The 12,089-nt window shown below is 39.6% G+C and overlaps 1 protein-coding gene and 2 long non-coding RNA genes across 5 annotated transcripts in view; all 3 read right to left on the bottom strand.

Moving 5' to 3' along the window:
• Window positions 1–12,089, bottom strand: part of LOC105357636 — a 315,534-nt gene that overhangs the window by 123,434 nt on the left and 180,011 nt on the right. For all 3 annotated transcript variants that reach the window (XM_023953741.1, XM_023953739.1, XM_023953740.1), the window contains 3 exons: window positions 8,417–8,550; window positions 7,767–7,816; window positions 7,600–7,658 (listed from right to left, as the gene is read on the bottom strand). In XM_023953741.1, coding sequence (XP_023809509.1) covers window positions 7,600–7,658; window positions 7,767–7,816; window positions 8,417–8,550 — 243 coding nt within the window. The remainder of the gene's footprint in view (window positions 1–7,599; window positions 7,659–7,766; window positions 7,817–8,416; window positions 8,551–12,089) is intronic.
• Window positions 69–2,697, bottom strand: LOC111947177. Its single transcript, XR_002873002.1, has 3 exons — window positions 2,268–2,697; window positions 638–762; window positions 69–344 (listed from the first exon to the last, which is right to left on the bottom strand). It is a non-coding gene; the product is annotated as an uncharacterized LOC111947177 (long non-coding RNA).
• LOC111947178 lies at window positions 3,113–5,140 on the bottom strand. The gene is made up of 2 exons (XR_002873003.1): window positions 4,925–5,140; window positions 3,113–3,206 (listed from the first exon to the last, which is right to left on the bottom strand). It is a non-coding gene; the product is annotated as an uncharacterized LOC111947178 (long non-coding RNA).

The following is a 12,089-nucleotide window of genomic DNA, read 5'->3' on the forward strand; positions in this document are numbered from 1 at the left end:
TTCTACATTTTCTAAAAATAGATAATAAAAAAGTAAACTTATAACCAAGTTTAAATGCATAATTTAAACAATAAAATGCATAAATGTGATAAGATAATATTGATACAAATTCTAAAAATAAGAACTATAAAACACACTAAAGATTACCAAGGATTACGTTTATGTCAATACCTAGTAGATCCTCTGCAAGCATCTCTTCTCTTGATTCTTTGGAGACTTTGGCTAATGGAGCTTTTCTTTGAACAAGCTCAAGCACCTTTGGCACAATACTGGTAAACGCCGTCCTTGAAGCGCTGGCTTAAACTGACAGGTGATGGATGCATTCGGTCAACATCATCAAACAACTGAAAATTGAAGAAAATTAGAAAATTAATCATTCACTTTAACTAAAACAAACAAAAGAAATAAAACATTCTAATATTCTTTGTTGCCCCTTTCATTGCCATTTCCCTTTAGTGATCCCATTGTATAAATATTATTTGGCTTGAATGACTATATATTTATATATGGGTTTAGAAAATTACAATGTTTTTACAATTGAGTTAAAGCTGTTAATGGTCATTTTAGCAGATGTCTCAGCTCATATTGACATTCAAAATGTATTTTAAGCTGAGAACTGATTTAAAATGTCACTGACCCCTGAGGTTGTCTTCAAGAAAGGGTACTTCTTTGGTATATCCTCTCACACCTTGCTGTACTGGATATGCAGGACATTCACATGACCTTCAACGGATGATCATCCTCATCAATGACAGCAACCACCTATTGGATCAAATTTAAAAGTCCATATTAATAATAAAAAATACAACTGCAAGCACTGATACTGGGGTTAAAGCACTTTGAGATGATGTTTAAAGACAGTTTGTGCAGAGTGGTTTGGAGTTGATCAGAAATTAACTTCTGAGTTGTAGGCGGGGCTATTGACACAGTAGTTACCTTCTGCTGATGTCCGATCATCCCTTTGTTTACGCCCTCTCCCGCTATCTTACAGTCCTTCCAACCTAAAACTAAAATTAGTGGAGAAACCAAAATGGTGAGCAATATTGAAGCTTTCTGGCCATAGTTTAGATCAAGCTCAGACAAGTATGATGAAGATGTTAATGGATCCGTTTGTCTGCAAGTGGACGCATCAGAATAGAGCAGAGCAGAGGGACTCAGACCCACCTCATTTCATGTGGTGCGTCACAATAGAGACCTTCCTCAAACTGCATTTATTTTGTCTGTTCCTGATTCATCCCGATTTGAGTGAATAATCAGATGTGCAGTTTTAAACGTGCCCATCATGAGAAAAATACTGCGACATGTTAAAAATGGGGGACCCACTCCAATGAAAGTTATTTTTTAAAATGTAGCATTTTTATGATGACATATTGTTATAAGATTTAAGAATAAAACTGTGTTTCTGAATATTTATTTTCTCAAATTGGGATGAATCAGGAGCAGATGAAAAGATGTAATTTGAGAAAGCTTGTAGTTGTTACGTACAAGCTACATTTGGCAGGCCATAAGCTCCCTGCTCCACATGTCGTCATTCTCCTCGTCTGAGTTGGCATCTGGCTCACATCTATAAGGCTGGATAGCTCCAATATTGCACACCAATTCTGTTGCTTGGGGGTTGTGAGGGACTGTAAGGTAACAGGAGCGTAAACAATGGCATGATGGGAAGTTAAGGCCGGTTAACTCTGCAAAACAGTCCCGTCAAGAACTTGAAGGTGAATTCCAATTGAACTGCAGAAACCATGTCCCAGAAAACATTTTTCCCCCTCAAAAACTGCATAATCAATGTCTGTCTTTGTATAATAATAATTATATTATTAAAAAATGTTTTCAATTATATTGAAAACATTTTTTCAATATAATTGAAAAAATTGAAATGTTTTCAATTATATTGAAATGTTTTGAAATTGAAATGTTTTCAATTATATTGAAAACATTTTTTGGCTGGTGGGAGCAGGGATCGAACCGCCAACCCTTCGGTCATTGAACGACCCACTCAACCACCTGAGCCACTGTCGCAGGTATAGTCAATATCTTGTTAATTATGCAGAGCTTTGTTGAAGGAAATACAGAAGAATTATATGCTTGTATGATGAGGACAGTATTCCAATGTGTTGTGACTTACTCGGTGCAATCTGCTGTTTCCCTAGAAAACTTTAAACTAGTTTGGATGATCTGCCTTACTGCACTGTTTGACAACTAAACTGAATTGGAAAGACAGCCTGACTTTGAATGCTTGAAATGACTTTGTGAAAAGATTATTTACTTACTTTGGCAAGAGAGGTGTCTTCAAGTCTTCGTCTTGTTGTAGGACTGTGTTGTAATATTATGGTGTCATCTGAGTCCACTTCAGTATCTCCACTTGAACTGGTATTGCAGGTCTTTGCAGGACAACTCGGCTGATCTGTCAAAGTATTAAAGCTTTCAGTTACTGTAATATTTAAATTAGTATGATAGCAAAAACAAAAAAAGTAAAAACAAAGATTTTTAAATACTGACCGACTTAACAGTTTAGCAGATTTATTATCTTGTCTAAGACAGCAATAGGATAAAAAACTCATACTTATTTGCCCGTGTTTTGTTCCCCACACTATCCTGTCAAAGAAATCATTAACCCTTAGACTCCTATTGATGCAAATATACAATCAAAACTCTTCAGCTCAAAAATGTTCTTAATTTAGCATGTACTTTAAAAGGAAAAACTCAGATTATTTCCCTTGGAAATAAATTCAGACATCAAAGGGGAATTTACCCAAAACCATTCAAAACAGAATAGATAAATTACAATTTAAAAGAAAAACTTCACCTTCTGGATTTGTATCTTCGGCCAGACAAATTTCCAACACACCAAAGTTTGGGTTTTTCAACAGGAGATCAAAAACCTGCTCATCAACTTCTGTCTTTGAGTCATCAAACACTTTCAAGTCCAAGGTTAGGATGTTGAACTTTTTGGCAGCTGTGAACACGGCAAAATTATGTTTAGAATACAGCACAGAAATTATCTTTAAATTAAAAAGCAATTAAAAAAATCTGTTTGCATCACAGCTGACAGTTTATCCACAAAGTTGACTGATTCCTGTAAAGAAAAATGCTGGAAATTGTGATGTTTCCACTTCATCGCATTCCCAAAAGGATTTGAAGGTCAGCTGAACTTCAAAACATTTTTTTTTTTTGGCGTTCGACATGTTCACGCACAGCTTGCATCTTTCCTGGTGGGAAAAAAAAATATATTACAAAAAAAAAAAAAAAAATAACATTAAAACACCAAAAGGTACCAACAAAGCATTTATTCAGATCTAAGCCCTGTTCCAAATAAATTAATACATTTTAAAATAGTGATGGGAAATATACAGTTCACACTAGCTGCCACAGCAATGTTGCAGAATTTGCAGAACTGCTAAAAAAAAAAAAAAAAAACCACTGACGACAATGCACTGGCTTCTAAGGACCTACAGATTTATTTCTTGGAATTTCATTTAAAAAAATTATTTTTTCCTGGTTAATAGATGAGTTTTTGGTATGGGAAATCGTGACGAGTATCTGGAATCACGGACCTCCATTTAAAAAAAATAATCTGCAGGAGAATGATCAAAATCAACAACACAGTGTAAACTTCGCTTGACCAACAATGAGCGATCATGACTGTCACGAACTGGTGGTGGAGGACCCAAATGCAGGAGACCAAGCTTGATGACAGGAACTAAAACATTTAATTAGCAAACTGAAACATGACAAAACTATGAGGGGAAAAAAACCTGTGACAAAACAGAGCAGATGACCTGACAAGGATGAACAGAAACCAAGACACTTAAATAGGCGTAGGGTAATTAACTGAACTGAAGACAGCTGTGGATCATGAACCAGAAACTGGTGTGACTGACAAGGAAACCAAAAACATGACAAAGAAAACCAAACCATTGAATCCTTACAGTACCCCTCCCGAAAAGGGCAGATCCCAGATGCCCAAACACCCCTAGGAAGAGGGGACGTGGATAAACAGAAAATAAAAAGTCCAGAACAGTTTGGGTTCCTGCAGCCTAGCAGAAATGAGGGGTGACATGGCAAACCCCTCCTCAGGAACAGGCATGAAGAGGAGCGGTCCCAATTACTCTCCCCAGGGACAGGAACCATGAAGGGGAGCAGCACTGGTGACCCTCCTCTGGACCAGGAGACACAGCCAAGGGGGAATGAATGGTGACCATCCTAGGGACAGGGGACATGAAGTGTGGGCCCGGCGACCCTCCTCAGGAACACACATGAAGAGAAGCGGCCCCGGTGACCCTCCACAGGAAACTTGAGATTTGAAGGATGGTCCCGGCAATCCCCCTCAGGAACAGATTGGCTGGATGTGGTAGGGCATAGCATGAACAATGCTGCAGGAACTCATCTGACGTGGCATGGGATGGCAAGATGAAAAACTCCCCTGCTGGGTCCAAGGTGGTCAGGTCATTCTGTCACGAACTGGTGGTGGAGGACCCAAATGCAGGAGACCAAGCTTGATGACAGGAACTAAAACATTTAATTAGCAAACTGAAACATGACAAAACTATGAGGGGAAAAAAACCTGTGACAAAACAGAGCAGATGACCTGACAAGGATGAACAGAAACCAAGACACTTAAATAGGCGTAGGGTAATTAACTGAACTGAAGACAGCTGTGGATCATGAACCAGAAACTGGTGTGACTGACAAGGAAACCAAAAACATGACAAAGAAAACCAAACCATTGAATCCTTACAATGACAACCTAAACAGTCTGTCACTGTCTTGCATTCGAGAAATGGTGGCTGCGCACGCACAGCAGCTACGGCAGGCTGACATATAAATGGGAAGGACTGCCATACTGGGGTGTAAAAAAAAACAAAACACCTTATTGGACTCCTACACATTACAGATTAAAATGATAAACGCATTGAATTCGACGGACCTGATAAATATCAGTAGGAATTATGGAGCTGGTCGTTTCAAAAGTAGCTGGCTTCCTTACTAAGAAAGACAGAAAGAAAAAAAAAAGGGGGGGGGGGGTAGGCAACAACAACCGGTGCATCAACGCCAGCGTACATCGGTAAAACGGCGACAGAATTATCTAGTGATAAAATGTATATATTTCAATGTATTTAACGGAACGCGGTACAACACCAATAAAAACAACAGCTTAATTTATTTAATGGCTGCATTTAGCTGAACTTCAAACGGCTGAGGCTAACCGTTAGCAAAACTCCCGCTCGTAGTTTTCAATCTCCTCACAGGCACATACACGGTGGAATAGCAGCATTCCACTACACAAAAGTTATTCCTTACAGATAAAATAACCGAACCCGCTTAAAACAAGTTTCCAACTTATTTTTGAGCAATTAGCAGACTTACCTCAGTCACAGCCTCTATCTTCCTCCGGCCGCTGCGGGATAACAAAATGGCGGAAGAAACGAAACTTAAGAAAGTAGAGTGGGCGTGGTCTCGCTGGTTTACTCCAACATATTTCCTCTACGTTTTTACACCTACTTAAATAAAAATTACTGATGGTAACTCCGAAAAAAGTACTCTCTCATTTTTCCTGTGTAGGTACAAAAGCTAAAAGATACTTACATGTACACATAATGTAACGTAGTAACAGAGAAATTTACTTTTTTATGAGAATGTATGATTAGAAAAAAAATAACTTAAATTAACAGCTCAAAGACTAGAAATTTAAATTGAACTTAGGCCAAGTTAAAGTACACCATATAAGGTTAAAAACATCAAATAATTTTGTCTACATTGTGCTTTTGCTCTAAATTAAAGGCAAAACTTAAAACAGCTCTTATATAAGTAAAAAAAAAACAGGCTCACACTAATACATGTTTAAAAGTTATTATCTTGATGCTCTGCACAATCAATAAAATATAACGTGCTTGTGTACTGTTCAAAACTAGTCATAAAAGATGTGTGGTCTCTTAAATATATTTGGTTATTTTGTGCATCTTTTCCAAATAACCAACAACGTATTAAATGATTTTGGGTGACGTTTCAAACACTTTGAATTATTACTTTTGTCACACAAGTGATTGTACCTTTGTTTGTGGAATAAAGGGTCCATATATGGGCCCTCTGATGGTTGGAAACATATTTGTACCTTTTTTATCCTTAAATGGTACATATGAGTACCCTAAGGTGTAATTATGACTCACTTAGGGTACAAATTCACCATTTGTACCCTAAGTGTTCACAAATGTACCCCAACCGTACCCTTTTTTCTGACAGTGTACGTATCCCGATATTTTACCGAAACATGTTTTTTTTTTGTTTTTTAAATATGACTTTGAAAAAAACTAAACATGAATTTTAATGTTTCCACTGTAATAAAATGGTTAAATTCGGTTTAATGATCACAATGTTAAGCACTGCAATTGTATCTCAAATATAAGTTGCGTTTACCAAAGCAAATTCATAGTGCTTTTATTTTGGTAAGTTAAAATAAAAAAAGGTAACAGTCAACATTGTCTGATTTAAAATATATATATATATATTTTTCAGTGTAAGAAAAAAAAAGAATAAATGAGCCTTAACCAATAAGTTTCTATCGGGAAGAAAAATGCTGTTTATTTTCAGCATTAATGTAGCTTCTCTAGTGCTTTTAAACAGTTTAGGAGCCTGAATGGTGCTTCAAAAATAAAGGGTGGGGGACACACACTGATTTTCCAGACTTTCCAGAAACAATAAAGTGTGATGATGAGGCAGCATGACAGAATGAAGGAAAGTTGCTTTAATGTGAAAAAAAGGGGCTTTGTTTACATATCTGCTCTGTTGCACCTTTGCAGCCACGCTTCTCACACACGGAAGTAAACTGGTAACGCTGATCACCACAATGTCAGCCTTTTTCAGAGCGTTGTACACATCCCTCTGATCCATCAGGTCCCTAAACTAGAATCCATTGCTTTGAGGTTCTGCAGAACTTTAGCCCGCTTTGCTAGCATGTTAGCAGATGCTAAGCGCATTAGCCTATTAGCTGCTGGCGTGCTTCATTGTCTATCTTATTTATCTGAGCCGCTAAAAAGCACAACAATCCACGTTTTCATATCTTACTGGCAGCAACATGGCACAGAGTTTCTGTTTGGTATCCATTCAAGTAAAAACTAAATAGTTCATGTCTCATAACAACAGAACGAGCTGCCTCTGGCTGCAGTCTTCCTGTTGTCTTGTGCAGAGTAGAGCTGCTCTAAGAGGCTCCGTGTTCTCTGCTGCCAACTAGTGGTCGGAGGGTGAAGTGGACAACAAGAGTCAGACGTTGAAGGACGCTCAGAAATAATTAAATAATATATCCATCTGGCAGCCTTTTGAAACGATACAAGTATTGCCAAATGACGTATTGCGATATATTGCCGAATCAATTTTTTCTTACAGCCCTGGTCACAATTAAGTTCAAGTCAATTTTTTACTTAGTTTGAGACTAAAACAAGTCTCTGAGGAGCCAAGTTGAAGTTTCTGATCCAAGTCAAGTTTGATGGTAACTGTTGTTTAGACTTCAATCTTCTCTGAGGATCAAATCCAAGTCTGAGTTTCTCTTTCAAACCATTAGAGCCTCAACTTTCCACAGAGCAGCAGTTTTCTCTGGATCAGACTCACCTCATTCAAGCAGAACTTGATTTCAAACACGCCTTTCTCCATCAGATCCTCAAGATCATCTGTCAAAAATAAAAACATATCTCTGTGAGAAGATGCTGCACTGCTGCACATTTTCTATGCTGATGATGTGATTATGATAAACCTAAAAAACAGCAGCTCCTACTCACCTCCTGTGAGTGTCTTTGTCTCATTAAGAATGAAATTAACTAATCTGATCCTGAGGGAAAAATAAAAGTGTGATAAAGTTCAGACAATAGAAACATTGACAGTGAGACACGTTTTCAGACTTTCTCCTGTTGTTGTTAATCACATCTTAACAGAGATCCTGATTCTGGAAAACAAGCACAGTTCTCTTGTTTGGTCCAAACCAGAGTTCAGCTGAACTTTTACATCTGACCAAACAAGAGAACCATCAGAGGAAACCAGCTGGAACGTGGATGAAACATCTGATGGAAAAGTGACTTAGACCACGCTAACACCTCAGCTGGTCTCCTTTTTAAAGACACATCCTGGTGCATCCTAAAAAATTTAAAAAATAAAACGTTTTATTTCAATAAGAAAAGGAGGGTCGTGAATATAAATAAAGAATACTTTACATTACTGTAAACATTTTAAAGTCCTGATTTTGTTTCAATCCACAGATCGTTACATAACATCTTTAGGATATTTTCAGTGATTTCAAAACCTTTTGTTTTTAAACAGGCTAAAATTACACTGTTAACTAGTCTAAGCCTTTGTGCATGTGGATATGCACGAGTCTTTATATTGGCATTTGTGTCTCTGTGTGTGATTATGTGTGTGTGTGTGTGTGTTATACCTTATTGCCTGACTTTTGCTCTCCACATCGTCACTCTGGCTCGTGCCACGCTCTTTGGAGAGGCACTGATTCTCCTTCAACGCCTTTTCTGAAGCTCGCAGGCCATAAAACATTTTGCCATCAAGCTCAGCTTCCTGCACATACATGAACATACACGTGCACACACACCCGTGCACGTACAGTCAGGACCAAAAATATTTGGACAGAGACACATTCTTTCTAATTTAGTTTCTGTATATTACCACAGTGAATTTAAAATAAAACAACTCAGATGCCATTGAAGTGCAGACTTTCAGCTTTTATTCCATGGCTTGAAAAAAGACCAGGCGGGTATTTCAGAAAGCAGGTTCTGCTAGTTACCACGGTAAGTTTCAGGCTGAGGAAGAGGATAACCTCAGCTTTTGGTTCCAGAAATGGAGCCCCGCCCTAAGCCCCTAAGATTCATGAGAGATGGGGAATCTTAGTGTAAAAACCTTGAGTGAAAGGGCAGGGAACAGAAGAGACCTTCATGCTGTTTGGGCTGTTTGTGTGTGCTTGAAAAAACGGGCTTGATGCCGAAAAAGAGACTTTGCTTTTCTGCTTTTTTATATCTCTTTGAGACTGTCTGAGGTCGTGCGGTGTATGGGGCACGGACAGCTCTCCAATGAAGCCATTTAATTAGCAGCTTGGCTTTCGCTTCCTCGCTAGAGTGACGTATTAGCAGGGTCGTTACAATATACATGCGAAACAAGGAAAATGAAAATAAGATCAGAAATTTGTGCATCTACTTTGTTCTTTTTCTTCAAGCAGAAACTCTTTCTTTTGCTGATGATGCAGTATTACTTTTTTGATGATCTTATAATCTTCATACGCCGTCATTAAAACCTCAGACTCCGTCTCACTAAAGTATAGCGCTCTCTTTTTTTCTCCACGCGTTTCCATGGTGACTCCGGAAATCGGCGATCCATTGAGAATGTCTTTATGTTCTTGACGTGCATGTGCATTAACCCAGGGTTACCAAGTTGAGCGTCATTACGCTAACTCATATCCAGTCTTTTGGAACCGACATATCCAGAGTAAGCAAGTTCAAGAGGATTTCATCCAGAGATCAGGCTTAAAGTCACACTCAAAAAAATAACTCATTGGATGAACTCAATTTAATTGTGGGCAGGATTTCCATCCAATAAATATGAGTAACCCCACCTCAAAGAAAATTCTTCCATGTAACGAAATATAATCGAGTTAGTCGAACTCAATTTTATCAAGAAAGGCAAAGGAAAAAAAATCATGCGACAGAGGTCTAAAGCCAGGTTTGAACTCAGAACCTCTGTATTTTAAACCCACTAACTAAGCCACTGAGCTAACACTCCAATGATGTAATGAGTCTGCCGGTATGAACAAATAGATTCATCATTTCCATAAATGAGGCTCTTCGTGTATCGTCTTATTGGGAGAAGCCGAGTTGAAATGATTTCATGCCACAGTTTCGTTTTTTACGTGGAAAAAACGAACTAAAGTTTTCACTTTTGAAAAGTCGAAGGATTTGAAGGACTAATAGTCATACCAGGCATTAGATTAGATGAAGGAGTTGAACATTTTAATAGTTCAATGGTTAAAATAGGTGAAAAATTGTAGCCGTGAGACGGCAAAAAGCATAAAAAGAAACAGGAAAACAGCATTCAACAGCATGCCCCTTACTTGAACTCAATTATTTTGGATTACTGGAGTTATGGGTGAAACTATTAATACATTTTGTGTTAGGTCAATTAAATGTAGATACATTCTTTTAAAATAAATATTTTTAAATAAAACAAACAGAATTTTATTGTGTTACATGAAAGAGGGGCTTGAATCATTTTTTTGAGTGCAGGCTAGTTTAAACATGCTTCCTGGAATATCCCCCTGGACGTCCACGGAAGACAACAGTGGTGGATGATGGCAGAATCATTTCCATGGTGAAGAGAAACCCGTTCACAACAGCCAACCCAGTGAACAACACTCTCCAGGAGGTAGACGTATCAATATCCAAGTCAACCGTCAAAAGAAGGTAGGGGGGGTGCTTGGACATCACTGCCAGCAAGCAGCAGATGTACTCTTAGCGCCCTACCTGCCAATTGTAACTGCACCTTAGACATTTAGGGCCCCTTGGTGGGGAGGGTGATGGGACATCACTGTGAGTAATTAGGAGATGTCCTCTCAGTGCCCTACCCGCCAATTTTAACTGCACCCCCTTAGTGCACACACCCTTCCCCCCTTGAAATATACATTCCAACATAAACACACACACGTGCACACACACACCCTCACAAACACACACAGTAATTTTGCAAGGAAGGTGGGGCCTTGGACCATCTGTCCCCTACCCAATCCCTGGTAGAGGGTACAGGGCCCTTGGCAACGGCGGCCGTATCCCCTGGGTGCCGGTTTCCTGGGCCCAGCGGTGCTCTCTCCATGCAGGGAGAGGGATCCCTGAGTTTTTGCAGCTAACAGGTGTGCTTTAGAGGGCTACATTGGGATTGGGTCCCGCCGGGTCCCACGGGACCCAACCCAAATCTCACGGGATTGGGCGGTTTGAATTGTGCTGCGGGCGGGAGCGGGCGGCAGAAAAAAACCCCGCGGGATCAGTGCTGCCATGAATATCTCATGAATATATATTAGCGGACTACGTTAGGCTGAGCGGCTGTTGGAGTCTTATGTACTGAAGCTCCGTGAAGGCACCAGGTAGAGACGCCCAATGGCCTCTGTCATCTAACCTGTTGTTGGGGGTGTCCAACGCCCCGCCCCGCCTCTTAGTGTGTTCTTTAAAGCCTGATACCGCGGTCACGTGTGGGCGGAGCTACCAGCTAGAGGTTCTGGTCTTATTCGCTGCATGGAGCGATGTGTGCATCAATGCATGCTAGACACGAAGAATGTGGAGAGTTCAGGTTTATTATTTTGGAGAGTTCTACTTGGTAATCATGTTTCCATGTTTGAGTTCATAAAATCATCCCAGAGAAAGTCTCTGCTTCAACTTCTGCAAGGAAAGCTGCGTCTAAATCTGACGCCCGTGTTTGCATCTGACAGAGTTTGAAGCCAAAGCCCCTCCTCCGCCTCTTTACCTGCTTTTCCTCTCTACCTGTTCACCTGTTCACATCCTCTTTAGCTGAAAGTTGTTTTTCCGCTCCCAGTGTGTTCTACACAGAGAGCGCAAAATACGGTCATCGTAGGTTGACACGATAGTCGGAGCGCTCTAGCGCAGCACACGGATGAAAGAGCTGTCAATCTATCTGGCAACACTGTGCGGATAAGGATGGAGCAGGTTACCTGGCAGGGACATGATGTCAATGGATGAAGCAGAAAAGAACCTCAAACGAGGTTCATCGTGAGTCACACATGGTGTTCAGATCTGCGAATCAGGCTGAAGCTAAAAAAAAGTATTTTTCTGTCAGGAAAAAATATCAGCTCTGTTGAACCATTGAACCATTAATGTTTTTTTTCCTCCATAAATTCAAATGACTTTGACCTGCATCTTTACCGGCTGGTTCAACGCGCTACAGGCCGTCTGTCTGCGCACGGACACACACACACACTTTTTTTTTTTTTTTTTTTAACTTGTCCTGTCCAACAGCTGGGCAGACAGATGAGAGGTGAGGGCCTCTTGTGTTGGACACATTTTACTTTAACAAGAGGGGTTATTAATCTACAGACAAACCAG

This window comes from Oryzias latipes, chromosome 3, assembly GCF_002234675.1.
Source record: "Oryzias latipes chromosome 3, ASM223467v1".
Lineage (NCBI taxonomy): Eukaryota > Metazoa > Chordata > Actinopteri > Beloniformes > Adrianichthyidae > Oryzias > Oryzias latipes.